This window comes from Mytilus californianus, unplaced genomic scaffold (assembly GCF_021869535.1).
Source record: "Mytilus californianus isolate M0D057914Y unplaced genomic scaffold, xbMytCali1.0.p SCAF_19, whole genome shotgun sequence".
NCBI lineage: Eukaryota > Metazoa > Mollusca > Bivalvia > Mytilida > Mytilidae > Mytilus > Mytilus californianus.
The window spans coordinates 12,331,855-12,358,958 of record NW_026262667.1 but is presented as its reverse complement, the minus strand read 5'-3'; the positions used below and the strand labels follow the sequence as shown (position 1 = coordinate 12,358,958).

The 27,104-nt window shown below is 36.2% G+C and overlaps 1 protein-coding gene and 36 non-coding genes across 37 annotated transcripts; all 37 read left to right on the top strand.

Annotated features, from left to right (window-relative positions):
• Nucleotides 1-188: 188 nt before the first annotated feature.
• On the top strand, nucleotides 189-261 carry Trnav-cac (transfer RNA valine (anticodon CAC)). The gene has a single exon. It is a non-coding gene; the product is annotated as a tRNA-Val (tRNA).
• A 326-nt stretch (nucleotides 262-587) lies between these two features.
• On the top strand, nucleotides 588-659 carry Trnap-agg (transfer RNA proline (anticodon AGG)). Its single transcript has one exon. It is a non-coding gene; the product is annotated as a tRNA-Pro (tRNA).
• Nucleotides 660-992: 333 nt separating this feature from the next.
• On the top strand, nucleotides 993-1,064 carry Trnap-ugg (transfer RNA proline (anticodon UGG)). Its single transcript has one exon. It is a non-coding gene; the product is annotated as a tRNA-Pro (tRNA).
• A 540-nt stretch (nucleotides 1,065-1,604) lies between these two features.
• Trnav-cac (transfer RNA valine (anticodon CAC)) lies at nucleotides 1,605-1,677 on the top strand. The gene has a single exon. It is a non-coding gene; the product is annotated as a tRNA-Val (tRNA).
• Nucleotides 1,678-4,046: 2,369 nt separating this feature from the next.
• On the top strand, nucleotides 4,047-4,118 carry Trnap-ugg (transfer RNA proline (anticodon UGG)). The gene has a single exon. It is a non-coding gene; the product is annotated as a tRNA-Pro (tRNA).
• Nucleotides 4,119-4,658: 540 nt separating this feature from the next.
• Nucleotides 4,659-4,731, top strand: Trnav-cac (transfer RNA valine (anticodon CAC)). The gene has a single exon. It is a non-coding gene; the product is annotated as a tRNA-Val (tRNA).
• A 325-nt stretch (nucleotides 4,732-5,056) lies between these two features.
• On the top strand, nucleotides 5,057-5,128 carry Trnap-agg (transfer RNA proline (anticodon AGG)). The gene has a single exon. It is a non-coding gene; the product is annotated as a tRNA-Pro (tRNA).
• Nucleotides 5,129-5,461: 333 nt separating this feature from the next.
• Nucleotides 5,462-5,533, top strand: Trnap-ugg (transfer RNA proline (anticodon UGG)). The gene has a single exon. It is a non-coding gene; the product is annotated as a tRNA-Pro (tRNA).
• A 540-nt stretch (nucleotides 5,534-6,073) lies between these two features.
• Trnav-cac (transfer RNA valine (anticodon CAC)) lies at nucleotides 6,074-6,146 on the top strand. Its single transcript has one exon. It is a non-coding gene; the product is annotated as a tRNA-Val (tRNA).
• Nucleotides 6,147-6,472: 326 nt separating this feature from the next.
• On the top strand, nucleotides 6,473-6,544 carry Trnap-agg (transfer RNA proline (anticodon AGG)). Its single transcript has one exon. It is a non-coding gene; the product is annotated as a tRNA-Pro (tRNA).
• Nucleotides 6,545-6,877: 333 nt separating this feature from the next.
• On the top strand, nucleotides 6,878-6,949 carry Trnap-ugg (transfer RNA proline (anticodon UGG)). The gene has a single exon. It is a non-coding gene; the product is annotated as a tRNA-Pro (tRNA).
• Nucleotides 6,950-7,489: 540 nt separating this feature from the next.
• Trnav-cac (transfer RNA valine (anticodon CAC)) lies at nucleotides 7,490-7,562 on the top strand. The gene has a single exon. It is a non-coding gene; the product is annotated as a tRNA-Val (tRNA).
• A 326-nt stretch (nucleotides 7,563-7,888) lies between these two features.
• Trnap-agg (transfer RNA proline (anticodon AGG)) lies at nucleotides 7,889-7,960 on the top strand. Its single transcript has one exon. It is a non-coding gene; the product is annotated as a tRNA-Pro (tRNA).
• Nucleotides 7,961-8,293: 333 nt separating this feature from the next.
• Trnap-ugg (transfer RNA proline (anticodon UGG)) lies at nucleotides 8,294-8,365 on the top strand. Its single transcript has one exon. It is a non-coding gene; the product is annotated as a tRNA-Pro (tRNA).
• A 540-nt stretch (nucleotides 8,366-8,905) lies between these two features.
• On the top strand, nucleotides 8,906-8,978 carry Trnav-cac (transfer RNA valine (anticodon CAC)). The gene has a single exon. It is a non-coding gene; the product is annotated as a tRNA-Val (tRNA).
• A 326-nt stretch (nucleotides 8,979-9,304) lies between these two features.
• Nucleotides 9,305-9,376, top strand: Trnap-agg (transfer RNA proline (anticodon AGG)). Its single transcript has one exon. It is a non-coding gene; the product is annotated as a tRNA-Pro (tRNA).
• A 333-nt stretch (nucleotides 9,377-9,709) lies between these two features.
• On the top strand, nucleotides 9,710-9,781 carry Trnap-ugg (transfer RNA proline (anticodon UGG)). The gene has a single exon. It is a non-coding gene; the product is annotated as a tRNA-Pro (tRNA).
• Nucleotides 9,782-10,321: 540 nt separating this feature from the next.
• Trnav-cac (transfer RNA valine (anticodon CAC)) lies at nucleotides 10,322-10,394 on the top strand. Its single transcript has one exon. It is a non-coding gene; the product is annotated as a tRNA-Val (tRNA).
• Nucleotides 10,395-10,720: 326 nt separating this feature from the next.
• On the top strand, nucleotides 10,721-10,792 carry Trnap-agg (transfer RNA proline (anticodon AGG)). Its single transcript has one exon. It is a non-coding gene; the product is annotated as a tRNA-Pro (tRNA).
• A 333-nt stretch (nucleotides 10,793-11,125) lies between these two features.
• Trnap-ugg (transfer RNA proline (anticodon UGG)) lies at nucleotides 11,126-11,197 on the top strand. Its single transcript has one exon. It is a non-coding gene; the product is annotated as a tRNA-Pro (tRNA).
• A 540-nt stretch (nucleotides 11,198-11,737) lies between these two features.
• Nucleotides 11,738-11,810, top strand: Trnav-cac (transfer RNA valine (anticodon CAC)). The gene has a single exon. It is a non-coding gene; the product is annotated as a tRNA-Val (tRNA).
• Nucleotides 11,811-12,136: 326 nt separating this feature from the next.
• Trnap-agg (transfer RNA proline (anticodon AGG)) lies at nucleotides 12,137-12,208 on the top strand. The gene has a single exon. It is a non-coding gene; the product is annotated as a tRNA-Pro (tRNA).
• Nucleotides 12,209-14,205: 1,997 nt separating this feature from the next.
• On the top strand, nucleotides 14,206-14,277 carry Trnap-ugg (transfer RNA proline (anticodon UGG)). The gene has a single exon. It is a non-coding gene; the product is annotated as a tRNA-Pro (tRNA).
• A 540-nt stretch (nucleotides 14,278-14,817) lies between these two features.
• On the top strand, nucleotides 14,818-14,890 carry Trnav-cac (transfer RNA valine (anticodon CAC)). The gene has a single exon. It is a non-coding gene; the product is annotated as a tRNA-Val (tRNA).
• A 326-nt stretch (nucleotides 14,891-15,216) lies between these two features.
• Trnap-agg (transfer RNA proline (anticodon AGG)) lies at nucleotides 15,217-15,288 on the top strand. The gene has a single exon. It is a non-coding gene; the product is annotated as a tRNA-Pro (tRNA).
• A 333-nt stretch (nucleotides 15,289-15,621) lies between these two features.
• Nucleotides 15,622-15,693, top strand: Trnap-ugg (transfer RNA proline (anticodon UGG)). The gene has a single exon. It is a non-coding gene; the product is annotated as a tRNA-Pro (tRNA).
• A 540-nt stretch (nucleotides 15,694-16,233) lies between these two features.
• On the top strand, nucleotides 16,234-16,306 carry Trnav-cac (transfer RNA valine (anticodon CAC)). The gene has a single exon. It is a non-coding gene; the product is annotated as a tRNA-Val (tRNA).
• A 326-nt stretch (nucleotides 16,307-16,632) lies between these two features.
• Nucleotides 16,633-16,704, top strand: Trnap-agg (transfer RNA proline (anticodon AGG)). The gene has a single exon. It is a non-coding gene; the product is annotated as a tRNA-Pro (tRNA).
• A 333-nt stretch (nucleotides 16,705-17,037) lies between these two features.
• On the top strand, nucleotides 17,038-17,109 carry Trnap-ugg (transfer RNA proline (anticodon UGG)). The gene has a single exon. It is a non-coding gene; the product is annotated as a tRNA-Pro (tRNA).
• A 540-nt stretch (nucleotides 17,110-17,649) lies between these two features.
• Trnav-cac (transfer RNA valine (anticodon CAC)) lies at nucleotides 17,650-17,722 on the top strand. The gene has a single exon. It is a non-coding gene; the product is annotated as a tRNA-Val (tRNA).
• Nucleotides 17,723-18,048: 326 nt separating this feature from the next.
• Trnap-agg (transfer RNA proline (anticodon AGG)) lies at nucleotides 18,049-18,120 on the top strand. Its single transcript has one exon. It is a non-coding gene; the product is annotated as a tRNA-Pro (tRNA).
• Nucleotides 18,121-18,453: 333 nt separating this feature from the next.
• On the top strand, nucleotides 18,454-18,525 carry Trnap-ugg (transfer RNA proline (anticodon UGG)). The gene has a single exon. It is a non-coding gene; the product is annotated as a tRNA-Pro (tRNA).
• Nucleotides 18,526-19,065: 540 nt separating this feature from the next.
• Nucleotides 19,066-19,138, top strand: Trnav-cac (transfer RNA valine (anticodon CAC)). The gene has a single exon. It is a non-coding gene; the product is annotated as a tRNA-Val (tRNA).
• A 1,281-nt stretch (nucleotides 19,139-20,419) lies between these two features.
• LOC127727009 (secreted acidic protein 1B-like) lies at nucleotides 20,420-20,986 on the top strand. The gene has a single exon (XM_052234380.1). It carries the CDS (start codon nucleotides 20,420-20,422, stop codon nucleotides 20,984-20,986), a length of 567 nt encoding a protein of 188 aa, XP_052090340.1.
• Nucleotides 20,987-25,837: 4,851 nt separating this feature from the next.
• Trnav-cac (transfer RNA valine (anticodon CAC)) lies at nucleotides 25,838-25,910 on the top strand. Its single transcript has one exon. It is a non-coding gene; the product is annotated as a tRNA-Val (tRNA).
• A 326-nt stretch (nucleotides 25,911-26,236) lies between these two features.
• Nucleotides 26,237-26,308, top strand: Trnap-agg (transfer RNA proline (anticodon AGG)). Its single transcript has one exon. It is a non-coding gene; the product is annotated as a tRNA-Pro (tRNA).
• Nucleotides 26,309-26,641: 333 nt separating this feature from the next.
• Trnap-ugg (transfer RNA proline (anticodon UGG)) lies at nucleotides 26,642-26,713 on the top strand. The gene has a single exon. It is a non-coding gene; the product is annotated as a tRNA-Pro (tRNA).
• Nucleotides 26,714-27,104: the final 391 nt, after the last annotated feature.

Here is a 27,104-nt window from a genome sequence, read left to right as displayed (position 1 = left end):
GAATCTGCTTTTTCAATTGATTGCGCAGAAGAAAGATAAATGCCTGCAAAGAGAATTTCCGTGACGGTGAACATTAACACGAACACGCACCTGCTGTATGCGCATACCGATGTTATTCATCTTGATTGCACTATCATTTTTAATCGCCGGTTGCTTGAAATATGGAAAACCTCGCACTTACTTCAACTGTTTCCGTAGTGTAGTGGTAATCACGTCCGCTTCACACGCGGAAGGTCCTGGGTTCGAGCCCCAGCGGAAACATAATTTTTGAGTAATCCGGATCATGGTGAACTAGGCTTAATATTGTAGTGCTGAGAAGTAGTACTCATTCAGTGCTCTTTTGCAGCCGACGCATTTAGTTCATGTTTGATTGAACATACACATATAATTAAATCTTCGAGATCGTATACATTAAGAACCTAAATAAAGTTCTTTGTAGCACCGTACTTTTAACAGGTTTCCGTCCTTATTTCAAAGGTAACAAAACAAGAAAGGTCAAATGTATAACACAAGGCCAACGAAAATAGCAACAAGCGATGACATTTCTAAATTTTATAACTATTATTTAAACATTGGTAAGCTATACAGGCTCGTTGGTCTAGGGGTATGATTCTCGCTTAGGGTGCGAGAGGTCCCGGGTTCGAATCCCGGACGAGCCCTATTTTTGTCTCAAATTGTCAACACGTGGCGAATCTCAAAACTGTTTTCAATCCCAGTCGGTGGGATAATCAAAGAAAATACACCGCTAAATTCGAACGTCAAGTATAGAATGCATTAACAATAATCAGCAGGAGAAAAAAGCATACAAGTATACAATGGTTATCGTTTAATTTTCATTTGGTTTTTTATTGTTTGATCTCGACCAACGTGAGGTACAACTTTCTCGTAAACTTAGAATTTCGAATATATTGATAGGTAAACCCCTTTGCCACGTAAGAAGAATAATTGTATTCTATAGTTAAATACGGAAAATGTAGCTGGAACTATCAAGCGGCTCGTTGGTCTAGGGGTATGATTCTCGCTTTGGGTGCGAGAGGTCCCGGGTTCGAATCCCGGACGAGCCCGTTAATTTTTGGAACTGTTTATATGCGTTTGGATTCAATGAAATCGTACTTTTGTATCTGCCATTGACATTCAAAGCAGTTTGGCTCATTAATTGTTCAGCATGTTGTCACGTCACTGATGGGGAAAAGGTCAAACGAAGAGAAAGAGGAGTTGATACTCAATCAAAATTTGCTACATACATTTGTTTTCCGATTATTTAGAATGTTGTCGAAGAATGTTTTATTTTGGTTTGTGCAGGCTATAAAACAACTTACCTTGATATCACCTTGACTTATAAGCAAAGAAGGAAATTGTCCACTGTCGATATCGGATTTAGCTAGCGAACAAGTATCATGCTACATATAGACAGAGGAATCTGCTTTTTCAATTGATTGCGCAGAAGAAAGATAAATGCCTGCAAAGAGAATTTCCGTGACGGTGAACATTAACACGAACACGCACCTGCTGTATGCGCATACCGATGTTATTCATCTTGATTGCACTATCATTTTTAATCGCCGGTTGCTTGAAATATGGAAAACTTCGCACTTACTTCAACTGTTTCCGTAGTGTAGTGGTAATCACGTCCGCTTCACACGCGGAAGGTCCTGGGTTCGAGCCCCAGCGGAAACATAATTTTTGAGTAATCCGGATCATGGTGAACTAGGCTTAATATTGTAGTGCTGAGAAGTAGTACTCATTCAGTGCTCTTTTGCAGCCGACGCATTTAGTTCATGTTTGATTGAACATACACATATAATTAAATCTTCGAGATCGTATACATTAAGAACCTAAATAAAGTTCTTTGTAGCACCGTACTTTTAACAGGTTTCCGTCCTTATTTCAAAGGTAACAAAACAAGAAAGGTCAAATGTATAACACAAGGCCAACGAAAATAGCAACAAGCGATGACATTTCTAAATTTTATAACTATTATTTAAACATTGGTAAGCTATACAGGCTCGTTGGTCTAGGGGTATGATTCTCGCTGAGGCTTCCGGTTTGTGTTTTGAAGTGGTTACACGTATTTTCTGAGTAGCGAAAAATTCTTCTGTTTCTAAGGTTTTGCTCGGATATCCAAGCAGGGAAAGTGGAATATATTTTCGAACCTTGTTGACAGTAAGTGACTTTGAACTATTTAGGAATATTAGCATTTGTAAAGAAGAATTATAATAGATGAAATGCATCGTTTAGCTTTCAAGGCTGGAGGCACCATAAGTTTATTTTATCATTAATAAAATTTTGACAATTAGTTTAAGATGAATATGGATAAGTTACCGAGATTTTTATTGAGTGCCATACGAAGTGCGTGTGAAGAATTTGGTATAATTACATACAGTGTACATGGTGACAATGAAAAAGCAAGAATATCTATAATGTTTACAAAATCTGACAATAAACAGGTTAAGCGCAAATCAGGCGCAGCATTGAGAAGAGACAATAAGCGTTTACGGGAATATAGTGAAAGCAATAGTAAAATACAAGTTACACATTTAGATACATTAGACGATATAACTGTAGAAAACGAAAATGAAATTACGAGTATTAATAATGATGAACCCGGCATGGAATGTGAAAATGAACCCGTTTGTGCCTCTGAATATAATTCAAAACAGTGTGGTGACAATATAGAACGATCGACTGTAAATATAGATAGTGACTTGCCTAACCGGTTTATCGACTTACCTATAAACCAGTTAGATCCAATTATAGATACACATGAAGAGAAGACAATAGTTCCAAAAATAAAACACAATAGAACAGTTACAAATAAGGATAACGGAACGATGATTTATAAGGAAAAGAGTGATATAGATAATGTTAGTTCGCCACAACTATTACACGAACGCTTTGGGAAAATAGTTTTTAAAAAAAGTCGAGCTGGCCGAGATTTATTGATTGGAAAGGTTCAAAACAGGAAATTATTGATTGTGTATGAAACGGATAGAATGCATATTAGAACAGTGAATGATGATGATTACAACTATGAACATTATGAACAGTTGGTTTTAACTGAATTTGAGGATGTAACCGAAACCATTTTTTGGAACGATACGGCCAACTATGGAATTGAAAAAATGATTAACTATGTGAAACATCATAATTTATAATGTAAATTTTATTTGATATGATAAGTCTAATGTGAGAAAGGGATGAGAGAACCTTGTATGATAGTGTTTTTTTATTATTATAGTGTTTTTAATTGATTTAAAAATAAGATATAGACAATGCAATGTATTTCCAAGGATCGTGTCATATTTACAAAATTAAATCGAATTCATTATTTTGCGTTACTGGAATGGATATACCAGCCGTATATGCGTTATGTGAATCTTTGATTTTTAATAAAGACACTTTTACAATTATGGAACATATTGACTATAGATATAAGATTAAATAACTATTGATTTGTTTGACAATTCTTTTAAGATTATATTTTAACCCTGTGTGAAAAAGGAAAAAAAAAAGAAGAAAAAAACAGGCAAAAATCGGAATGATAGTGTAAGAATGAGGAAGCATAATAGTATGAGGACTTGATGTTTTCTATTATTTATGTAAATATTGTAAAAATGAGATGATGAGATGATGTTGAATAAATATAAAAGATAAAAAAAAATGATTCTCGCTTAGGGTGCGAGAGGTCCCGGGTTCGAATCCCGGACGAGCCCTATTTTTGTCTCAAATTGTCAACACGTGGCGAATCTCAAAACTGTTTTCAATCCCAGTCGGTGGGATAATCAAAGAAAATACACCGCTAAATTCGAACGTCAAGTATAGAATGCATTAACAATAATCAGCAGGAGAAAAAAGCATACAAGTATACAATGGTTATCGTTTAATTTTCATTTGGTTTTTTATTGTTTGATCTCGACCAACGTGAGGTACAACTTTCTCGTAAACTTAGAATTTCGAATATATTGATAGGTAAACCCCTTTGCCACGTAAGAAGAATAATTGTATTCTATAGTTAAATACGGAAAATGTAGCTGGAACTATCAAGCGGCTCGTTGGTCTAGGGGTATGATTCTCGCTTTGGGTGCGAGAGGTCCCGGGTTCGAATCCCGGACGAGCCCGTTAATTTTTGGAACTGTTTATATGCGTTTGGATTCAATGAAATCGTACTTTTGTATCTGCCATTGACATTCAAAGCAGTTTGGCTCATTAATTGTTCAGCATGTTGTCACGTCACTGATGGGGAAAAGGTCAAACGAAGAGAAAGAGGAGTTGATACTCAATCAAAATTTGCTACATACATTTGTTTTCCGATTATTTAAAATGTTGTCGAAGAATGTTTTATTTTGGTTTGTGCAGGCTATAAAACAACTTACCTTGATATCACCTTGACTTATAAGCAAAGAAGGAAATTGTCCACTGTCGATATCGGATTTAGCTAGCGAACAAGTATCATGCTACATATAGACAGAGGAATCTGCTTTTTCAATTGATTGCGCAGAAGAAAGATAAATGCCTGCAAAGAGAATTTCCGTGACGGTGAACATTAACACGAACACGCACCTGCTGTATGCGCATACCGATGTTATTCATCTTGATTGCACTATCATTTTTAATCGCCGGTTGCTTGAAATATGGAAAACTTCGCACTTACTTCAACTGTTTCCGTAGTGTAGTGGTAATCACGTCCGCTTCACACGCGGAAGGTCCTGGGTTCGAGCCCCAGCGGAAACATAATTTTTGAGTAATCCGGATCATGGTGAACTAGGCTTAATATTGTAGTGCGAGAAGTAGTACTCATTCAGTGCTCTTTTGCAGCCGACGCATTTAGTTCATGTTTGATTGAACATACACATATAATTAAATCTTCGAGATCGTATACATTAAGAACCTAAATAAAGTTCTTTGTAGCACCGTACTTTTAACAGGTTTCCGTCCTTATTTCAAAGGTAACAAAACAAGAAAGGTCAAATGTATAACACAAGGCCAACGAAAATAGCAACAAGCGATGACATTTCTAAATTTTATAACTATTATTTAAACATTGGTAAGCTATACAGGCTCGTTGGTCTAGGGGTATGATTCTCGCTTAGGGTGCGAGAGGTCCCGGGTTCGAATCCCGGACGAGCCCTATTTTTGTCTCAAATTGTCAACACGTGGCGAATCTCAAAACTGTTTTCAATCCCAGTCGGTGGGATAATCAAAGAAAATACACCGCTAAATTCGAACGTCAAGTATAGAATGCATTAACAATAATCAGCAGGAGAAAAAAGCATACAAGTATACAATGGTTATCGTTTAATTTTCATTTGGTTTTTTATTGTTTGATCTCGACCAACGTGAGGTACAACTTTCTCGTAAACTTAGAATTTCGAATATATTGATAGGTAAACCCCTTTGCCACGTAAGAAGAATAATTGTATTCTATAGTTAAATACGGAAAATGTAGCTGGAACTATCAAGCGGCTCGTTGGTCTAGGGGTATGATTCTCGCTTTGGGTGCGAGAGGTCCCGGGTTCGAATCCCGGACGAGCCCGTTAATTTTTGGAACTGTTTATATGCGTTTGGATTCAATGAAATCGTACTTTTGTATCTGCCATTGACATTCAAAGCAGTTTGGCTCATTAATTGTTCAGCATGTTGTCACGTCACTGATGGGGAAAAGGTCAAACGAAGAGAAAGAGGAGTTGATACTCAATCAAAATTTGCTACATACATTTGTTTTCCGATTATTTAAAATGTTGTCGAAGAATGTTTTATTTTGGTTTGTGCAGGCTATAAAACAACTTACCTTGATATCACCTTGACTTATAAGCAAAGAAGGAAATTGTCCACTGTCGATATCGGATTTAGCTAGCGAACAAGTATCATGCTACATATAGACAGAGGAATCTGCTTTTTCAATTGATTGCGCAGAAGAAAGATAAATGCCTGCAAAGAGAATTTCCGTGACGGTGAACATTAACACGAACACGCACCTGCTGTATGCGCATACCGATGTTATTCATCTTGATTGCACTATCATTTTTAATCGCCGGTTGCTTGAAATATGGAAAACTTCGCACTTACTTCAACTGTTTCCGTAGTGTAGTGGTAATCACGTCCGCTTCACACGCGGAAGGTCCTGGGTTCGAGCCCCAGCGGAAACATAATTTTTGAGTAATCCGGATCATGGTGAACTAGGCTTAATATTGTAGTGCTGAGAAGTAGTACTCATTCAGTGCTCTTTTGCAGCCGACGCATTTAGTTCATGTTTGATTGAACATACACATATAATTAAATCTTCGAGATCGTATACATTAAGAACCTAAATAAAGTTCTTTGTAGCACCGTACTTTTAACAGGTTTCCGTCCTTATTTCAAAGGTAACAAAACAAGAAAGGTCAAATGTATAACACAAGGCCAACGAAAATAGCAACAAGCGATGACATTTCTAAATTTTATAACTATTATTTAAACATTGGTAAGCTATACAGGCTCGTTGGTCTAGGGGTATGATTCTCGCTTAGGGTGCGAGAGGTCCCGGGTTCGAATCCCGGACGAGCCCTATTTTTGTCTCAAATTGTCAACACGTGGCGAATCTCAAAACTGTTTTCAATCCCAGTCGGTGGGATAATCAAAGAAAATACACCGCTAAATTCGAACGTCAAGTATAGAATGCATTAACAATAATCAGCAGGAGAAAAAAGCATACAAGTATACAATGGTTATCGTTTAATTTTCATTTGGTTTTTTATTGTTTGATCTCGACCAACGTGAGGTACAACTTTCTCGTAAACTTAGAATTTCGAATATATTGATAGGTAAACCCCTTTGCCACGTAAGAAGAATAATTGTATTCTATAGTTAAATACGGAAAATGTAGCTGGAACTATCAAGCGGCTCGTTGGTCTAGGGGTATGATTCTCGCTTTGGGTGCGAGAGGTCCCGGGTTCGAATCCCGGACGAGCCCGTTAATTTTTGGAACTGTTTATATGCGTTTGGATTCAATGAAATCGTACTTTTGTATCTGCCATTGACATTCAAAGCAGTTTGGCTCATTAATTGTTCAGCATGTTGTCACGTCACTGATGGGGAAAAGGTCAAACGAAGAGAAAGAGGAGTTGATACTCAATCAAAATTTGCTACATACATTTGTTTTCCGATTATTTAAAATGTTGTCGAAGAATGTTTTATTTTGGTTTGTGCAGGCTATAAAACAACTTACCTTGATATCACCTTGACTTATAAGCAAAGAAGGAAATTGTCCACTGTCGATATCGGATTTAGCTAGCGAACAAGTATCATGCTACATATAGACAGAGGAATCTGCTTTTTCAATTGATTGCGCAGAAGAAAGATAAATGCCTGCAAAGAGAATTTCCGTGACGGTGAACATTAACACGAACACGCACCTGCTGTATGCGCATACCGATGTTATTCATCTTGATTGCACTATCATTTTTAATCGCCGGTTGCTTGAAATATGGAAAACTTCGCACTTACTTCAACTGTTTCCGTAGTGTAGTGGTAATCACGTCCGCTTCACACGCGGAAGGTCCTGGGTTCGAGCCCCAGCGGAAACATAATTTTTGAGTAATCCGGATCATGGTGAACTAGGCTTAATATTGTAGTGCTGAGAAGTAGTACTCATTCAGTGCTCTTTTGCAGCCGACGCATTTAGTTCATGTTTGATTGAACATACACATATAATTAAATCTTCGAGATCGTATACATTAAGAACCTAAATAAAGTTCTTTGTAGCACCGTACTTTTAACAGGTTTCCGTCCTTATTTCAAAGGTAACAAAACAAGAAAGGTCAAATGTATAACACAAGGCCAACGAAAATAGCAACAAGCGATGACATTTCTAAATTTTATAACTATTATTTAAACATTGGTAAGCTATACAGGCTCGTTGGCCTAGGGGTATGATTCTCGCTTAGGGTGCGAGAGGTCCCGGGTTCGAATCCCGGACGAGCCCTATTTTTGTCTCAAATTGTCAACACGTGGCGAATCTCAAAACTGTTTTCAATCCCAGTCGGTGGGATAATCAAAGAAAATACACCGCTAAATTCGAACGTCAAGTATAGAATGCATTAACAATAATCAGCAGGAGAAAAAAGCATACAAGTATACAATGGTTATCGTTTAATTTTCATTTGGTTTTTTATTGTTTGATCTCGACCAACGTGAGGTACAACTTTCTCGTAAACTTAGAATTTCGAATATATTGATAGGTAAACCCCTTTGCCACGTAAGAAGAATAATTGTATTCTATAGTTAAATACGGAAAATGTAGCTGGAACTATCAAGCGGCTCGTTGGTCTAGGGGTATGATTCTCGCTTTGGGTGCGAGAGGTCCCGGGTTCGAATCCCGGACGAGCCCGTTAATTTTTGGAACTGTTTATATGCGTTTGGATTCAATGAAATCGTACTTTTGTATCTGCCATTGACATTCAAAGCAGTTTGGCTCATTAATTGTTCAGCATGTTGTCACGTCACTGATGGGGAAAAGGTCAAACGAAGAGAAAGAGGAGTTGATACTCAATCAAAATTTGCTACATACATTTGTTTTCCGATTATTTAAAATGTTGTCGAAGAATGTTTTATTTTGGTTTGTGCAGGCTATAAAACAACTTACCTTGATATCACCTTGACTTATAAGCAAAGAAGGAAATTGTCCACTGTCGATATCGGATTTAGCTAGCGAACAAGTATCATGCTACATATAGACAGAGGAATCTGCTTTTTCAATTGATTGCGCAGAAGAAAGATAAATGCCTGCAAAGAGAATTTCCGTGACGGTGAACATTAACACGAACACGCACCTGCTGTATGCGCATACCGATGTTATTCATCTTGATTGCACTATCATTTTTAATCGCCGGTTGCTTGAAATATGGAAAACTTCGCACTTACTTCAACTGTTTCCGTAGTGTAGTGGTAATCACGTCCGCTTCACACGCGGAAGGTCCTGGGTTCGAGCCCCAGCGGAAACATAATTTTTGAGTAATCCGGATCATGGTGAACTAGGCTTAATATTGTAGTGCTGAGAAGTAGTACTCATTCAGTGCTCTTTTGCAGCCGACGCATTTAGTTCATGTTTGATTGAACATACACATATAATTAAATCTTCGAGATCGTATACATTAAGAACCTAAATAAAGTTCTTTGTAGCACCGTACTTTTAACAGGTTTCCGTCCTTATTTCAAAGGTAACAAAACAAGAAAGGTCAAATGTATAACACAAGGCCAACGAAAATAGCAACAAGCGATGACATTTCTAAATTTTATAACTATTATTTAAACATTGGTAAGCTATACAGGCTCGTTGGCCTAGGGGTATGATTCTCGCTTAGGGTGCGAGAGGTCCCGGGTTCGAATCCCGGACGAGCCCTATTTTTGTCTCAAATTGTCAACACGTGGCGAATCTCAAAACTGTTTTCAATCCCAGTCGGTGGGATAATCAAAGAAAATACACCGCTAAATTCGAACGTCAAGTATAGAATGCATTAACAATAATCAGCAGGAGAAAAAAGCATACAAGTATACAATGGTTATCGTTTAATTTTCATTTGGTTTTTTATTGTTTGATCTCGACCAACGTGAGGTACAACTTTCTCGTAAACTTAGAATTTCGAATATATTGATAGGTAAACCCCTTTGCCACGTAAGAAGAATAATTGTATTCTATAGTTAAATACGGAAAATGTAGCTGGAACTATCAAGCGGCTCGTTGGTCTAGGGGTATGATTCTCGCTTTGGGTGCGAGAGGTCCCGGGTTCGAATCCCGGACGAGCCCGTTAATTTTTGGAACTGTTTATATGCGTTTGGATTCAATGAAATCGTACTTTTGTATCTGCCATTGACATTCAAAGCAGTTTGGCTCATTAATTGTTCAGCATGTTGTCACGTCACTGATGGGGAAAAGGTCAAACGAAGAGAAAGAGGAGTTGATACTCAATCAAAATTTGCTACATACATTTGTTTTCCGATTATTTAAAATGTTGTCGAAGAATGTTTTATTTTGGTTTGTGCAGGCTATAAAACAACTTACCTTGATATCACCTTGACTTATAAGCAAAGAAGGAAATTGTCCACTGTCGATATCGGATTTAGCTAGCGAACAAGTATCATGCTACATATAGACAGAGGAATCTGCTTTTTCAATTGATTGCGCAGAAGAAAGATAAATGCCTGCAAAGAGAATTTCCGTGACGGTGAACATTAACACGAACACGCACCTGCTGTATGCGCATACCGATGTTATTCATCTTGATTGCACTATCATTTTTAATCGCCGGTTGCTTGAAATATGGAAAACTTCGCACTTACTTCAACTGTTTCCGTAGTGTAGTGGTAATCACGTCCGCTTCACACGCGGAAGGTCCTGGGTTCGAGCCCCAGCGGAAACATAATTTTTGAGTAATCCGGATCATGGTGAACTAGGCTTAATATTGTAGTGCTGAGAAGTAGTACTCATTCAGTGCTCTTTTGCAGCCGACGCATTTAGTTCATGTTTGATTGAACATACACATATAATTAAATCTTCGAGATCGTATACATTAAGAACCTAAATAAAGTTCTTTGTAGCACCGTACTTTTAACAGGTTTCCGTCCTTATTTCAAAGGTAACAAAACAAGAAAGGTCAAATGTATAACACAAGGCCAACGAAAATAGCAACAAGCGATGACATTTCTAAATTTTATAACTATTATTTAAACATTGGTAAGCTATACAGGCTCGTTGGCCTAGGGGTATGATTCTCGCTTAGGGTGCGAGAGGTCCCGGGTTCGAATCCCGGACGAGCCCTATTTTTGTCTCAAATTGTCAACACGTGGCGAATCTCAAAACTGTTTTCAATCCCAGTCGGTGGGATAATCAAAGAAAATACACCGCTAAATTCGAACGTCAAGTATAGAATGCATTAACAATAATCAGCAGGAGAAAAAAGCATACAAGTATACAATGGTTATCGTTTAATTTTCATTTGGTTTTTTATTGTTTGATCTCGACCAACGTGAGGTACAACTTTCTCGTAAACTTAGAATTTCGAATATATTGATAGGTAAACCCCTTTGCCACGTAAGAAGAATAATTGTATTCTATAGTTAAATACGGAAAATGTAGCTGGAACTATCAAGCGGCTCGTTGGTCTAGGGGTATGATTCTCGCTTTGGGTGCGAGAGGTCCCGGGTTCGAATCCCGGACGAGCCCGTTAATTTTTGGAACTGTTTATATGCGTTTGGATTCAATGAAATCGTACTTTTGTATCTGCCATTGACATTCAAAGCAGTTTGGCTCATTAATTGTTCAGCATGTTGTCACGTCACTGATGGGGAAAAGGTCAAACGAAGAGAAAGAGGAGTTGATACTCAATCAAAATTTGCTACATACATTTGTTTTCCGATTATTTAAAATGTTGTCGAAGAATGTTTTATTTTGGTTTGTGCAGGCTATAAAACAACTTACCTTGATATCACCTTGACTTATAAGCAAAGAAGGAAATTGTCCACTGTCGATATCGGATTTAGCTAGCGAACAAGTATCATGCTACATATAGACAGAGGAATCTGCTTTTTCAATTGATTGCGCAGAAGAAAGATAAATGCCTGCAAAGAGAATTTCCGTGACGGTGAACATTAACACGAACACGCACCTGCTGTATGCGCATACCGATGTTATTCATCTTGATTGCACTATCATTTTTAATCGCCGGTTGCTTGAAATATGGAAAACTTCGCACTTACTTCAACTGTTTCCGTAGTGTAGTGGTAATCACGTCCGCTTCACACGCGGAAGGTCCTGGGTTCGAGCCCCAGCGGAAACATAATTTTTGAGTAATCCGGATCATGGTGAACTAGGCTTAATATTGTAGTGCTGAGAAGTAGTACTCATTCAGTGCTCTTTTGCAGCCGACGCATTTAGTTCATGTTTGATTGAACATACACATATAATTAAATCTTCGAGATCGTATACATTAAGAACCTAAATAAAGTTCTTTGTAGCACCGTACTTTTAACAGGTTTCCGTCCTTATTTCAAAGGTAACAAAACAAGAAAGGTCAAATGTATAACACAAGGCCAACGAAAATAGCAACAAGCGATGACATTTCTAAATTTTATAACTATTATTTAAACATTGGTAAGCTATACAGGCTCGTTGGTCTAGGGGTATGATTCTCGCTTAGGGTGCGAGAGGTCCCGGGTTCGAATCCCGGACGAGCCCTATTTTTGTCTCAAATTGTCAACACGTGGCGAATCTCAAAACTGTTTTCAATCCCAGTCGGTGGGATAATCAAAGAAAATACACCGCTAAATTCGAACGTCAAGTATAGAATGCATTAACAATAATCAGCAGGAGAAAAAAGCATACAGACGTTGCGCACGATGTTGGTACCAATTCCATTTTGCTATAGATTAGCATAAAAATAAATACGTAGACTGGTCAGTTCGATAAAAATATAGTGATTTCTGATTGAATTCATTCCATTAGACTTGAAATTAAAGTAAAAAAGGAACCGAAATTCAAAATACCAGGAATTATAACACTTAATTATCCCATTTTTACGCAAAAACGTAATGTCCAACGTTTCATTTTGTGTGCAAAAGATCAAAGTTCCGTTTCTCTCCTACGGTATTTTTTCTCTGACCATCGTAAAACTTCACAATAATATTGCTATTGTTATAGTTATTCACGTGTTAAAGCAAAATCATTATCACTGAAACCGTAATCCGGAAAATGTTATTTTTGTAAACGGTCTGAAAAATGTCCAACCGTATGCAAAGTAAGTATATTTCGGGTTTGCGCATTTATACCGTGAAATTGAAAAAGCTGAGAGAAAAAATATTTATTATATTTGAAAGTTTTTTTACTTTTCTCCTGGTTCATGATATTTTTTTGCCGGAAACCATGCGTATAGTTTCTATTGCAATGACTTCAAAAAGTATAGCCATCTTGTCCCAACGAAAAAAACGCTGTATTTTCTTTAAAATTGAGGTTTTAACCAGCTGTCTATCAAATAAGCATAGTTAGATCATAAAAAATAAAACTTGGCGGTAAAGGTTTTTCTGTTTTTCTTCTTAAACAATATAGTGTTTAATATTTTTTCGTTAGGCAACAAGGTTTTTAGATCGTTTCAAAAAGTATAGCCGTTTTGTCCCAACGTTCGCACAACGTAATTGATGTCATGCTCTGGTTTTTAATTTTATATCGTAATTATTTGTTTCCAGTTTAATTCGAATGAAAATAAAAATACACGTATAAATTACAATACAACCAATGTATGAGAAAGGAATAGTTTAAGTTTAAATTCAAATGTTGACCAAATGAGATCGATATAAAAAAATTATCGGGATCTTAGGGTTTTTTTTTTTATAGCATATTTGTTTTATATAAGGAACATTGTCTATCTGCAAGTTTTAAATCGTCAAAAGTAACATGTATATTTTTTTTGTTAATAAAATAAAATAGAGAAAACCCATTGCTGGCAATTATAACAAACAAAGGATATGCCACAAAAATACGGGAATGAGAAAATTTAAAACATGAGTCCCGAATGTTTAACTTCCTAAATATTTTGCGACAAAGAAAGCATCGGGAAATGATAAAATATAGAAAGGAAACGAAAACGGGAAGAAATGCAATAAAAGGAATAAATATGCAAAAAATAGGAGAATATGAATTCAAAATCTAATTTATATTAAAAATAAATCTGTGTAAATTTGGACATTATTGTATCGGATTCATTAATGCGAACTGCTGCCGAAAGGAAAATTATCAATTATGGCCTGGAAAGACTGACAACTCCTGTAAATGAATTTCATTAAAAAATATCTATACGACCACTTTGAGTTTTATTTGTAAATTTATGCATTTTTTCAGACAAACCGAAATCGGTTACCAAATTCACAACAGTAAATTGACATCATCAATAATATGCTTGAACGCCTGAAACTTTCTTTGAAATCGTCGAAATCGCCTTATTTTGAGGAACGTCGTGAAACGCTAAGTAGTACCAACATCGTGCGCAACGTCACAAGTATACAATGGTTATCGTTTAATTTTCATTTGGTTTTTTATTGTTTGATCTCGACCAACGTGAGGTACAACTTTCTCGTAAACTTAGAATTTCGAATATATTGATAGGTAAACCCCTTTGCCACGTAAGAAGAATAATTGTATTCTATAGTTAAATACGGAAAATGTAGCTGGAACTATCAAGCGGCTCGTTGGTCTAGGGGTATGATTCTCGCTTTGGGTGCGAGAGGTCCCGGGTTCGAATCCCGGACGAGCCCGTTAATTTTTGGAACTGTTTATATGCGTTTGGATTCAATGAAATCGTACTTTTGTATCTGCCATTGACATTCAAAGCAGTTTGGCTCATTAATTGTTCAGCATGTTGTCACGTCACTGATGGGGAAAAGGTCAAACGAAGAGAAAGAGGAGTTGATACTCAATCAAAATTTGCTACATACATTTGTTTTCCGATTATTTAAAATGTTGTCGAAGAATGTTTTATTTTGGTTTGTGCAGGCTATAAAACAACTTACCTTGATATCACCTTGACTTATAAGCAAAGAAGGAAATTGTCCACTGTCGATATCGGATTTAGCTAGCGAACAAGTATCATGCTACATATAGACAGAGGAATCTGCTTTTTCAATTGATTGCGCAGAAGAAAGATAAATGCCTGCAAAGAGAATTTCCGTGACGGTGAACATTAACACGAACACGCACCTGCTGTATGCGCATACCGATGTTATTCATCTTGATTGCACTATCATTTTTAATCGCCGGTTGCTTGAAATATGGAAAACTTCGCACTTACTTCAACTGTTTCCGTAGTGTAGTGGTAATCACGTCCGCTTCACACGCGGAAGGTCCTGGGTTCGAGCCCCAGCGGAAACATAATTTTTGAGTAATCCGGATCATGGTGAACTAGGCTTAATATTGTAGTGCTGAGAAGTAGTACTCATTCAGTGCTCTTTTGCAGCCGACGCATTTAGTTCATGTTTGATTGAACATACACATATAATTAAATCTTCGAGATCGTATACATTAAGAACCTAAATAAAGTTCTTTGTAGCACCGTACTTTTAACAGGTTTCCGTCCTTATTTCAAAGGTAACAAAACAAGAAAGGTCAAATGTATAACACAAGGCCAACGAAAATAGCAACAAGCGATGACATTTCTAAATTTTATAACTATTATTTAAACATTGGTAAGCTATACAGGCTCGTTGGTCTAGGGGTATGATTCTCGCTTAGGGTGCGAGAGGTCCCGGGTTCGAATCCCGGACGAGCCCTATTTTTGTCTCAAATTGTCAACACGTGGCGAATCTCAAAACTGTTTTCAATCCCAGTCGGTGGGATAATCAAAGAAAATACACCGCTAAATTCGAACGTCAAGTATAGAATGCATTAACAATAATCAGCAGGAGAAAAAAGCATACAAGTATACAATGGTTATCGTTTAATTTTCATTTGGTTTTTTATTGTTTGATCTCGACCAACGTGAGGTACAACTTTCTCGTAAACTTAGAATTTCGAATATATTGATAGGTAAACCCCTTTGCCACGTAAGAAGAATAATTGTATTCTATAGTTAAATACGGAAAATGTAGCTGGAACTATCAAGCGGCTCGTTGGTCTAGGGGTATGATTCTCGCTTTGGGTGCGAGAGGTCCCGGGTTCGAATCCCGGACGAGCCCGTTAATTTTTGGAACTGTTTATATGCGTTTGGATTCAATGAAATCGTACTTTTGTATCTGCCATTGACATTCAAAGCAGTTTGGCTCATTAATTGTTCAGCATGTTGTCACGTCACTGATGGGGAAAAGGTCAAACGAAGAGAAAGAGGAGTTGATACTCAATCAAAATTTGCTACATACATTTGTTTTCCGATTATTTAAAATGTTGTCGAAGAATGTTTTATTTTGGTTTGTGCAGGCTATAAAACAACTTACCTTGATATCACCTTGACTTATAAGCAAAGAAGGAAATTGTCCACTGTCGATATCGGATTTAGCTAGCGAACAAGTATCATGCTACATATAGACAGAGGAATCTGCTTTTTCAATTGATTGCGCAGAAGAAAGATAAATGCCTGCAAAGAGAATTTCCGTGACGGTGAACATTAACACGAACACGCACCTGCTGTATGCGCATACCGATGTTATTCATCTTGATTGCACTATCATTTTTAATCGCCGGTTGCTTGAAATATGGAAAACTTCGCACTTACTTCAACTGTTTCCGTAGTGTAGTGGTAATCACGTCCGCTTCACACGCGGAAGGTCCTGGGTTCGAGCCCCAGCGGAAACATAATTTTTGAGTAATCCGGATCATGGTGAACTAGGCTTAATATTGTAGTGCTGAGAAGTAGTACTCATTCAGTGCTCTTTTGCAGCCGACGCATTTAGTTCATGTTTGATTGAACATACACATATAATTAAATCTTCGAGATCGTATACATTAAGAACCTAAATAAAGTTCTTTGTAGCACCGTACTTTTAACAGGTTTCCGTCCTTATTTCAAAGGTAACAAAACAAGAAAGGTCAAATGTATAACACAAGGCCAACGAAAATAGCAACAAGCGATGACATTTCTAAATTTTATAACTATTATTTAAACATTGGTAAGCTATACAGGCTCGTTGGTCTAGGGGTATGATTCTCGCTTAGGGTGCGAGAGGTCCCGGGTTCGAATCCCGGACGAGCCCTATTTTTGTCTCAAATTGTCAACACGTGGCGAATCTCAAAACTGTTTTCAATCCCAGTCGGTGGGATAATCAAAGAAAATACACCGCTAAATTCGAACGTCAAGTATAGAATGCATTAACAATAATCAGCAGGAGAAAAAAGCATACAAGTATACAATGGTTATCGTTTAATTTTCATTTGGTTTTTTATTGTTTGATCTCGACCAACGTGAGGTACAACTTTCTCGTAAACTTAGAATTTCGAATATATTGATAGGTAAACCCCTTTGCCACGTAAGAAGAATAATTGTATTCTATAGTTAAATACGGAAAATGTAGCTGGAACTATCAAGCGGCTCGTTGGTCTAGGGGTATGATTCTCGCTTTGGGTGCGAGAGGTCCCGGGTTCGAATCCCGGACGAGCCCGTTAATTTTTGGAACTGTTTATATGCGTTTGGATTCAATGAAATCGTACTTTTGTATCTGCCATTGACATTCAAAGCAGTTTGGCTCATTAATTGTTCAGCATGTTGTCACGTCACTGATGGGGAAAAGGTCAAACGAAGAGAAAGAGGAGTTGATACTCAATCAAAATTTGCTACATACATTTGTTTTCCGATTATTTAAAATGTTGTCGAAGAATGTTTTATTTTGGTTTGTGCAGGCTATAAAACAACTTACCTTGATATCACCTTGACTTATAAGCAAAGAAGGAAATTGTCCACTGTCGATATCGGATTTAGCTAGCGAACAAGTATCATGCTACATATAGACAGAGGAATCTGCTTTTTCAATTGATTGCGCAGAAGAAAGATAAATGCCTGCAAAGAGAATTTCCGTGACGGTGAACATTAACACGAACACGCACCTGCTGTATGCGCATACCGATGTTATTCATCTTGATTGCACTATCATTTTTAATCGCCGGTTGCTTGAAATATGGAAAACTTCGCACTTACTTCAACTGTTTCCGTAGTGTAGTGGTAATCACGTCCGCTTCACACGCGGAAGGTCCTGGGTTCGAGCCCCAGCGGAAACATAATTTTTGAGTAATCCGGATCATGGTGAACTAGGCTTAATATTGTAGTGCTGAGAAGTAGTACTCATTCAGTGCTCTTTTGCAGCCGACGCATTTAGTTCATGTTTGATTGAACATACACATATAATTAAATCTTCGAGATCGTATACATTAAGAACCTAAATAAAGTTCTTTGTAGCACCGTACTTTTAACAGGTTTCCGTCCTTATTTCAAAGGTAACAAAACAAGAAAGGTCAAATGTATAACACAAGGCCAACGAAAATAGCAACAAGCGATGACATTTCTAAATTTTATAACTATTATTTAAACATTGGTAAGCTATACAGGCTCGTTGGTCTAGGGGTATGATTCTCGCTTAGGGTGCGAGAGGTCCCGGGTTCGAATCCCGGACGAGCCCTATTTTTGTCTCAAATTGTCAACACGTGGCGAATCTCAAAACTGTTTTCAATCCCAGTCGGTGGGATAATCAAAGAAAATACACCGCTAAATTCGAACGTCAAGTATAGAATGCATTAACAATAATCAGCAGGAGAAAAAAGCATACAAGTATACAATGGTTATCGTTTAATTTTCATTTGGTTTTTTATTGTTTGATCTCGACCAACGTGAGGTACAACTTTCTCGTAAACTTAGAATTTCGAATATATTGATAGGTAAACCCCTTTGCCACGTAAGAAGAATAATTGTATTCTATAGTTAAATACGGAAAATGTAGCTGGAACTATCAAGCGGCTCGTTGGTCTAGGGGTATGATTCTCGCTTTGGGTGCGAGAGGTCCCGGGTTCGAATCCCGGACGAGCCCGTTAATTTTTGGAACTGTTTATATGCGTTTGGATTCAATGAAATCGTACTTTTGTATCTGCCATTGACATTCAAAGCAGTTTGGCTCATTAATTGTTCAGCATGTTGTCACGTCACTGATGGGGAAAAGGTCAAACGAAGAGAAAGAGGAGTTGATACTCAATCAAAATTTGCTACATACATTTGTTTTCCGATTATTTAAAATGTTGTCGAAGAATGTTTTATTTTGGTTTGTGCAGGCTATAAAACAACTTACCTTGATATCACCTTGACTTATAAGCAAAGAAGGAAATTGTCCACTGTCGATATCGGATTTAGCTAGCGAACAAGTATCATGCTACATATAGACAGAGGAATCTGCTTTTTCAATTGATTGCGCAGAAGAAAGATAAATGCCTGCAAAGAGAATTTCCGTGACGGTGAACATTAACACGAACACGCACCTGCTGTATGCGCATACCGATGTTATTCATCTTGATTGCACTATCATTTTTAATCGCCGGTTGCTTGAAATATGGAAAACTTCGCACTTACTTCAACTGTTTCCGTAGTGTAGTGGTAATCACGTCCGCTTCACACGCGGAAGGTCCTGGGTTCGAGCCCCAGCGGAAACATAATTTTTTGAGTAATCCGGATCATGGTGAACTAGGCTTAATATTGTAGTGCTGAGAAGTAGTACTCATTCAGTGCTCTTTTGCAGCCGACGCATTTAGTTCATGTTTGATTGAACATACACATATAATTAAATCTTCGAGATCGTATACATTAAGAACCTAAATAAAGTTCTTTGTAGCACCGTACTTTTAACAGGTTTCCGTCCTTATTTCAAAGGTAACAAAACAAGAAAGGTCAAATGTATAACACAAGGCCAAGGCTTCCGGTTTTGGATTTGGATAACGAAGACGTGCCTTCTAAACCAGAGAAAAATCTGTTAAGTTTGTGTTGTGTGACTAGCCATCCGTTGATGGTTAGTCAATATTATTTCATATATTGTTTTAGTAAAACTATTTGTGGCCATATTTTGTGCATTTTTGACACTTATTAAGACTTTCACACCTCCCTTCACCATGTCTGGTGGAAGGGGGGATGGTCGTTCCATCAAGGAAAAAACTGTGTTAGTGGATGTAGGTGACAATCGGACTATAAAAGCTGTCGATGTCATCGCTAATGTGGAAAAAGAAGTTGGTGAGGGAACAGTCCTTGCATGTGTTCCAAAAAGTGGTAATAGTTATGAACTTACGTTGTCTGATAAAGATGCTTTAGATTTGATTGTGGATACAGGTTTTAAGGTGAAGAACTCAAATTTTAAACCCAGAGCTATTTTTTCGCGTGATAAAGTTGTCAGTTTTTTCAACGTTTCACACTATGTGCCCGACTCTGAAATACGAGAGAAATTGCAGGAGTTTGGTGTAACACTCAAGTCGCCCATTAAGCGGAAAATGTATCCTGGTACTGACGTCGCTAATGGTACACGGTATGTAGTAGTTAGATTTTCCCCTGAACGACAAAGTTTACCATATACATTGAAACTATCAACTGGTGTGAGCTCATTTGAATATATAAGAGTAGTTCATGACGAACAAAAGAGAGTCTGTACCCAGTGTTTTGAGACAAGTCATGTTTATGCAAACTGTCCGGATAATATTTGCTATAAGTGTAAACGCTTCGGACATCTAGCAAGAGCTTGTCAAACTCCACCGTGTGAAACATGTCATAAAGTGTTATCATACTGTCGGTGTGAGCCGGTTTGGAACAGGGATAGAAATGAAACAAATGAAAATGAATCAAATAATGATAACACAGAAAATGATATAAATGCTAACAATCCAGAAAATGAAACAAATTCTGACATTCCTGAACATGAAACAAACACTGAACATCAAGAAAATAATGATATGAACGAGAATGAAGCTGAAGACGAGCACACGGATGGAGTCAATGGTGATGATGATAACATGGAGCAAAGTGATGTTGACGATGATAACACGGAGAAAAGTGACGGTGGCGATGATACCATGGAGGAAAGTGATGTTGACAATGATGACAAAGATGAACATTTCAATGAAAACGCTAAAAATGACAATGATGTTACAGATTCCAATGAACAACAAACGTCTGGTGTTGACAATGATGTTCTAGATTTGATGACTGATGCTGAACATTCAAACAAACAAGAGACAGTAATTGTTGATAATAAAATGCATAAAAAAGGGGGGTCTAGCCCATCAAAATTAGAGCCACAGCCAGTTCCTCGTGGGCCTAATTTGACTGATTCTGTTGGTAAAAATACAGGAGTTGATGAATCTAAGGTAGTTGATATTGAAATGACCGACGAGGAATTGGCTGCGAATATGAGTAAAATTAGGAGGAAGCGTTTAGTTACATCTCCAAAATTTACTTCAGATGAGCTTAAAAAATTTAGGAGGGAACCCCGGAATAAAGTATCAAGTTCAAGTTCATAGATATAAAGTTATTTTCTTTCTTACTTTTTGTACAGATGGTTAATATTGTATCTATAAATGCTAATGGTTTGAGGGATCAGTCAAAATTCCAAAAGTTTTGTTCTTTTTGTTCGGAAAATTATTATGATGTTGTAGCTATCCAAGAAACTTTTTGGTCAGATGATGTAGTTACTAGTTTTTCTAAGTTTTGGAATGGTAAAATATTTTACTCGTGTGCTGAAACACATAGACAAGGTGTTGCCTTTTTGATAAGTAAAAAGGTTGAACATGAAGTAAATTATATACAAAGTTTTGACGGTAGATGTGTACATATTCAATTACAACAAGATGAAAAATTAATAAATATTGTTAATTGTTATGCACCTAATTCGGTTCTTGAGAGAACTACATTTTTCGAAAACTTGAGTGGAAAATTGATAAACACAGAAAACATTATTTTGTTGGGTGATATGAACACATCTATGTCAAAACTTGACAGGTGCGGAAAAACACAACACACAGAAGACAAATCATACAAGTCAATTAATCAGTTGTGCGAAAATTTTAATATCTATGATATATGGCGAGCAAGAAATCCAACGTCACGAATATTCTCTTGGCGTCGAGTTGTACAAAATAATCTAATTCAGAGTAGATTGGATTTTATATTTATTCCAAAATCCTTTTCTGTATTTGTGAAGAACGTTTATTATAAACATAATGCGTTCAGCGACCATTCTTTTGTAAATCTGAATATAGATTTTAGTGAAATTGAGAGAGGCCCGGGTTTATGGATATTTAATAATAAATTGTTAGATGACGAAGAGTTTGTGAATAAAATTAATAAATTAATTGAAACTGAAAAACAATGTCCTCTTTATGACGAAGAACCTTTGGTTTGGTATGATAATTTAAAATATAAAATAAAACAACTAGCAAAAGTTATTGCGCAAGATAAATCCCGTGCCGAAAAATCGGAATATTTTAAAATTCAAAGAGAATTTGAAAAAATTTCATTAGCCGTAGCTAATAATGAAATTGTTGATTTAAATAAATTTGAGGAAATTAAATTGAAATTAAAATGTCATGAAGAAAACATTTGTAAAGGCGCGATTTTGCGTTCTAAAGCCCATTGGGCAATAGATGGTGACAAGAACTCTAAATATTTTTTACAGCTTGAAAAATATAAACAAAACTGTAATGTTATAAAAGAATTAAAAAATAGTGATAATAATATAGTCACATCTACGGAGGCAATTCTTGATGAAGTTCATAAATTTTATAAAGATTTATACTCTTGTACATCAATAAACAAAGATAAAGCAAATGAAATTTTAAATTTTATTTCGGAAAAAGTTTCTGAAGATGATATGGAAAATTTAGAAGCGGAATTTAGTTTGGATGACATAAAAGCTGCTTTATTTAGTATGTCTAAAAATAAATCTCCGGGTCCCGATGGACTAACTGTTGAATTCTTTTGTCATTTTTTCCATTCGTTCGGAGAAATATTTTTAAAAATTTTTAAAGCCATTGAAGATGAAAAACTTATGACAAGATCTATGCGACACGGCATAATTACTTTAGTCTATAAAAATAAAGGGGACAAAAATATGTTAAAAAACTTTAGACCCATTTCATTATTATGTGTGGATTATAAAATAATGGCTAGAATAATGTCCAACAGACTAAAATTTGTTTTGCCGAAATTGATTTCTATTTATCAAACGTGTTGTATTCCGGGACGAGATATTGCAGATACAACTGCAAGCATTCGAGATTTAATTGAAATTATTGAAAACGATGATTTAGAAGCTTTTCTTATAAAAGTTGACCAGGAAAAGGCTTTTGACAAAGTTGATCATGATTATTTATATTTAGTTTTAGAAAAATTTGGCTTTGGTCCAAAATTCATTCAGTGGATAAAAATATTTTATAAAAATGTAAACAGTAGCGTAAAATGTAATGGCTTTTTAACAAAATATGTTAAACTAAATAATTCAATAAAACAAGGATGTCCCGTTTCTGCTCTCCTTTACGTTTTAGTTGCAGAACCATTAGGGCAGGCCATAATAAAGAATAAAAATATTAAAGGTGTTGTTATTCCGAATTCAAATAAAGAGGCAAAAATTTTTCAACATGCAGATGATACGAATATTTTTACTGCGGACAAAAATTCTATAAAAGAAACATTTAAAATTTTGAATCTATATAGTGAGGCGTCAGGTGCTAAAATTAATAAACAAAAATCTGAAATTTTATGCTTAGGTTCTGGTAGCATAAATGATCAAGAACTAAATACATTGCAAATTCAACGTTGTGAAACTGTAACTAAAGTCCTAGGTATTTATGTTGGTAAAGATAAACAGTTATGCGAATTATTGAATTGGAAAGATAAAATTAAAAAAATAAAAACAATTTTATTTTTTTGGAATAAAAGAGATCTAACACTACCTGGTAGAGCAGTTGTTCTTACTTCACTTATAATGTCTAGATTTTATTATACTTTAACAGTATGTCCGCTACCAGAAAACGTAAAAAACGAAATTCGATTAATAGTTTTAAAATTTCTTTGGCAACATAAATCTCACCTTGTAAAGTATCAAACAATAATTGGTCAAAAGTTAGCAGGAGGTTTAAATATTCCAGATATTTTTCTAAAAATGCAAGCTTTTAGATTAAAATTCCTTAGAAAATATCTTGACCCGAATTGCCAATCAATTTGGAAAAGTGCGCTTGATTATTTCATAAATAAAATTGAAAATATGGATTTAAAACAAAATATTGTGTTCACGTATTTAAATTCCAAACATCTAAAACACTTACCACTTTATTATCAAGAAATGTTTAATGCCTATTATAGAATAAAATCCAAGCTAAAATTTGAAATTGAAATTCAACATGTGTACGATAATCCTATTTTTTGTAATCCAAATATAAAGCTAAACGGTAAAATGCTTCTTTTCGAAAAATTCATTCACTCAGGTTTGATCCAGATAAAAGACATCTGTTATGAATTTATTCCCGGTTTTTTTACTTCCGGTTCGATTGTAGAAATAATCCAACAAAATTTTCCTGACGAAAAACCACACGAAATAAAAATTGCATACGACAAGATTTTAAGAGGTATTCCTGAAACGTGGAAAATTTTACTGAAATCCATAAACCCGTTAAATACCGAGAGTATTCCGAAATTACGTATTTGTCTAGAAAACGACAGAGAAGTTCCTTTTCTAGGGGCAGTTACAAATTTTTTTTACAAACTCTTACTGTCAGAAATGTTTGAAACGCCCACAGCTGAAAAGCATTGGGCGGAGAAATATCCGTCGATCAATTTTACTAAATTATATTCAGTAACCAATCAGAATGGTCTATCTCCTGACTGTCGTTGTCTGAACTACAGGATTGTACACAGGGCTATTTTTACCTTAGAAAAGTTGTTTAAATTTGGTCAAGTGGACAGCGACACATGCAAAGCGTGCGGCCTATATACAGAAAACTTGTTACACCTGTTTGCCTTATGTCCGAAGTTGACCCCGATACATAACTTTCTGAAAGATATGTTACACAACATTTTTATTGATTATCCCCCTGATGTTGTGAATTTGATAAATTATGAGGAACTGATGATATTTGGGTACCTTGGTCGTTCAAAGATTGTGAACACATATTTTTTGAACTTTTTTCTGAGTGTAGCTAGATTATGCATCTTCAAAACACGCAATCTTAAAGTGTTTCATGATAAAGATATAGATACAGTGAGACTATTCAAATTTACAATTAGAAAATATATAGAATATGCATACACTTATCACAAAATAAAACACCAACAACAGATCTTCGATAAATATTTTTTACGCAATAATTCCTTACTGCGTATTGAAAACGACAAAATAATTTTATTTTTTTAAACACCTGAAATCCATATCAAACTGATTACAATATTAATTAGTTGTTTCTGAATATTTTATTTTGAATCTTAAACAGAACAATACAATTTAAAAAAAAAAGAAAGGTTGTCCGTCAAATGAATGACCAAAGGGTGTGTTTGACTTTTGCAAAAACATATTAGAGTTATCTCTCTTTGGGTATACAGTGAATCATTAATTGTTTTATAAACACATGTTTGTCTTTTAAAAAATATATCTAGATGGAAATCAATACTAACAAAAAGGTTAATACTAACAACTCTGTACATACCAAAGATGGCACCAAAGAGGTTTGTCTCTTGGTGTTTTTATGTAAATAGTAAATAAATAATTTTAATGATAAAAAAAAAAAAATGATTCTCGCTTTGGGTGCGAGAGGTCCCGGGTTCGAATCCTGGACGAGCCCGTTAATTTTTGGAACTGTTTATATGCGTTTGGATTCAATGAAATCGTACTTTTGTATCTGCCATTGACATTCAAAGCAGTTTGGCTCATTAATTGTTCAGCATGTTGTCACGTCACTGATGGGGAAAAGGTCAAACGAAGAGAAAGAGGAGTTGATACTCAATCAAAATTTGCTACATACATTTGTTTTCCGATTATTTAAAATGTTGTCGAAGAATGTTTTATTTTGGTTTGTGCAGGCTATAAAACAACTTACCTTGATATCACCTTGACTTATAAGCAAAGAAGGAAATTGTCCACTGTCGATATCGGATTTAGCTAGCGAACAAGTATCATGCTACATATAGACAGAGGAATCTGCTTTTTCAATTGATTGCGCAGAAGAAAGATAAATGCCTGCAAAGAGAATTTCCGTGACGGTGAACATTAACACGAACACGCACCTGCTGTATGCGCATACCGATGTTATTCATCTTGATTGCACTATCATTTTTAATCGCCGGTTGCTTGAAATATGGAAAACTTCGCACTTACTTCAACTGTTTCCGTAGTGTAGTGGTAATCACGTCCGCTTCACACGCGGAAGGTCCTGGGTTCGAGCCCCAGCGGAAACATAATTTTTGAGTAATCCGGATCATGGTGAACTAGGCTTAATATTGTAGTGCTGAGAAGTAGTACTCATTCAGTGCTCTTTTGCAGCCGACGCATTTAGTTCATGTTTGATTGAACATACACATATAATTAAATCTTCGAGATCGTATACATTAAGAACCTAAATAAAGTTCTTTGTAGCACCGTACTTTTAACAGGTTTCCGTCCTTATTTCAAAGGTAACAAAACAAGAAAGGTCAAATGTATAACACAAGGCCAACGAAAATAGCAACAAGCGATGACATTTCTAAATTTTATAACTATTATTTAAACATTGGTAAGCTATACAGGCTCGTTGGTCTAGGGGTATGATTCTCGCTTAGGGTGCGAGAGGTCCCGGGTTCGAATCCCGGACGAGCCCTATTTTTGTCTCAAATTGTCAACACGTGGCGAATCTCAAAACTGTTTTCAATCCCAGTCGGTGGGATAATCAAAGAAAATACACCGCTAAATTCGAACGTCAAGTATAGAATGCATTAACAATAATCAGCAGGAGAAAAAAGCATACAAGTATACAATGGTTATCGTTTAATTTTCATTTGGTTTTTTATTGTTTGATCTCGACCAACGTGAGGTACAACTTTCTCGTAAACTTAGAATTTCGAATATATTGATAGGTAAACCCCTTTGCCACGTAAGAAGAATAATTGTATTCTATAGTTAAATACGGAAAATGTAGCTTGAACTATCAAGCGGCTCGTTGGTCTAGGGGTATGATTCTCGCTTTGGGTGCGAGAGGTCCCGGGTTCGAATCCCGGACGAGCCCGTTAATTTTTGGAACTGTTTATATGCGTTTGGATTCAATGAAATCGTACTTTTGTATCTGCCATTGACATTCAAAGCAGTTTGGCTCATTAATTGTTCAGCATGTTGTCACGTCACTGATGGGGAAAAGGTCAAACGAAGAGAAAGAGGAGTTGATACTCAATCAAAATTTGCTACATACATTTGTTTTCCGATTATTTAAAATGTTGTCGAAGAATGTTTTATTTTGGTTTGTGCAGGCTATAAAACAACTTACCTTGATATCACCTTGACTTATAAGCAAAGAAGGAAATTGTCCACTGTCGATATCGGATTTAGCTAGCGAACAAGTATCATGCTACATATAGACAGAGGAATCTGCTTTTTCAATTGATTGCGCAGAAGAAAGATAA

Excerpts from the sequence above, each read along its gene's own strand:
- LOC127727009 (XM_052234380.1), top strand. The coding sequence starts at position 20,420 with ATGAACGAGAATGAAGCTGAAGACGAGCACACGGATGGAGTCAATGGT.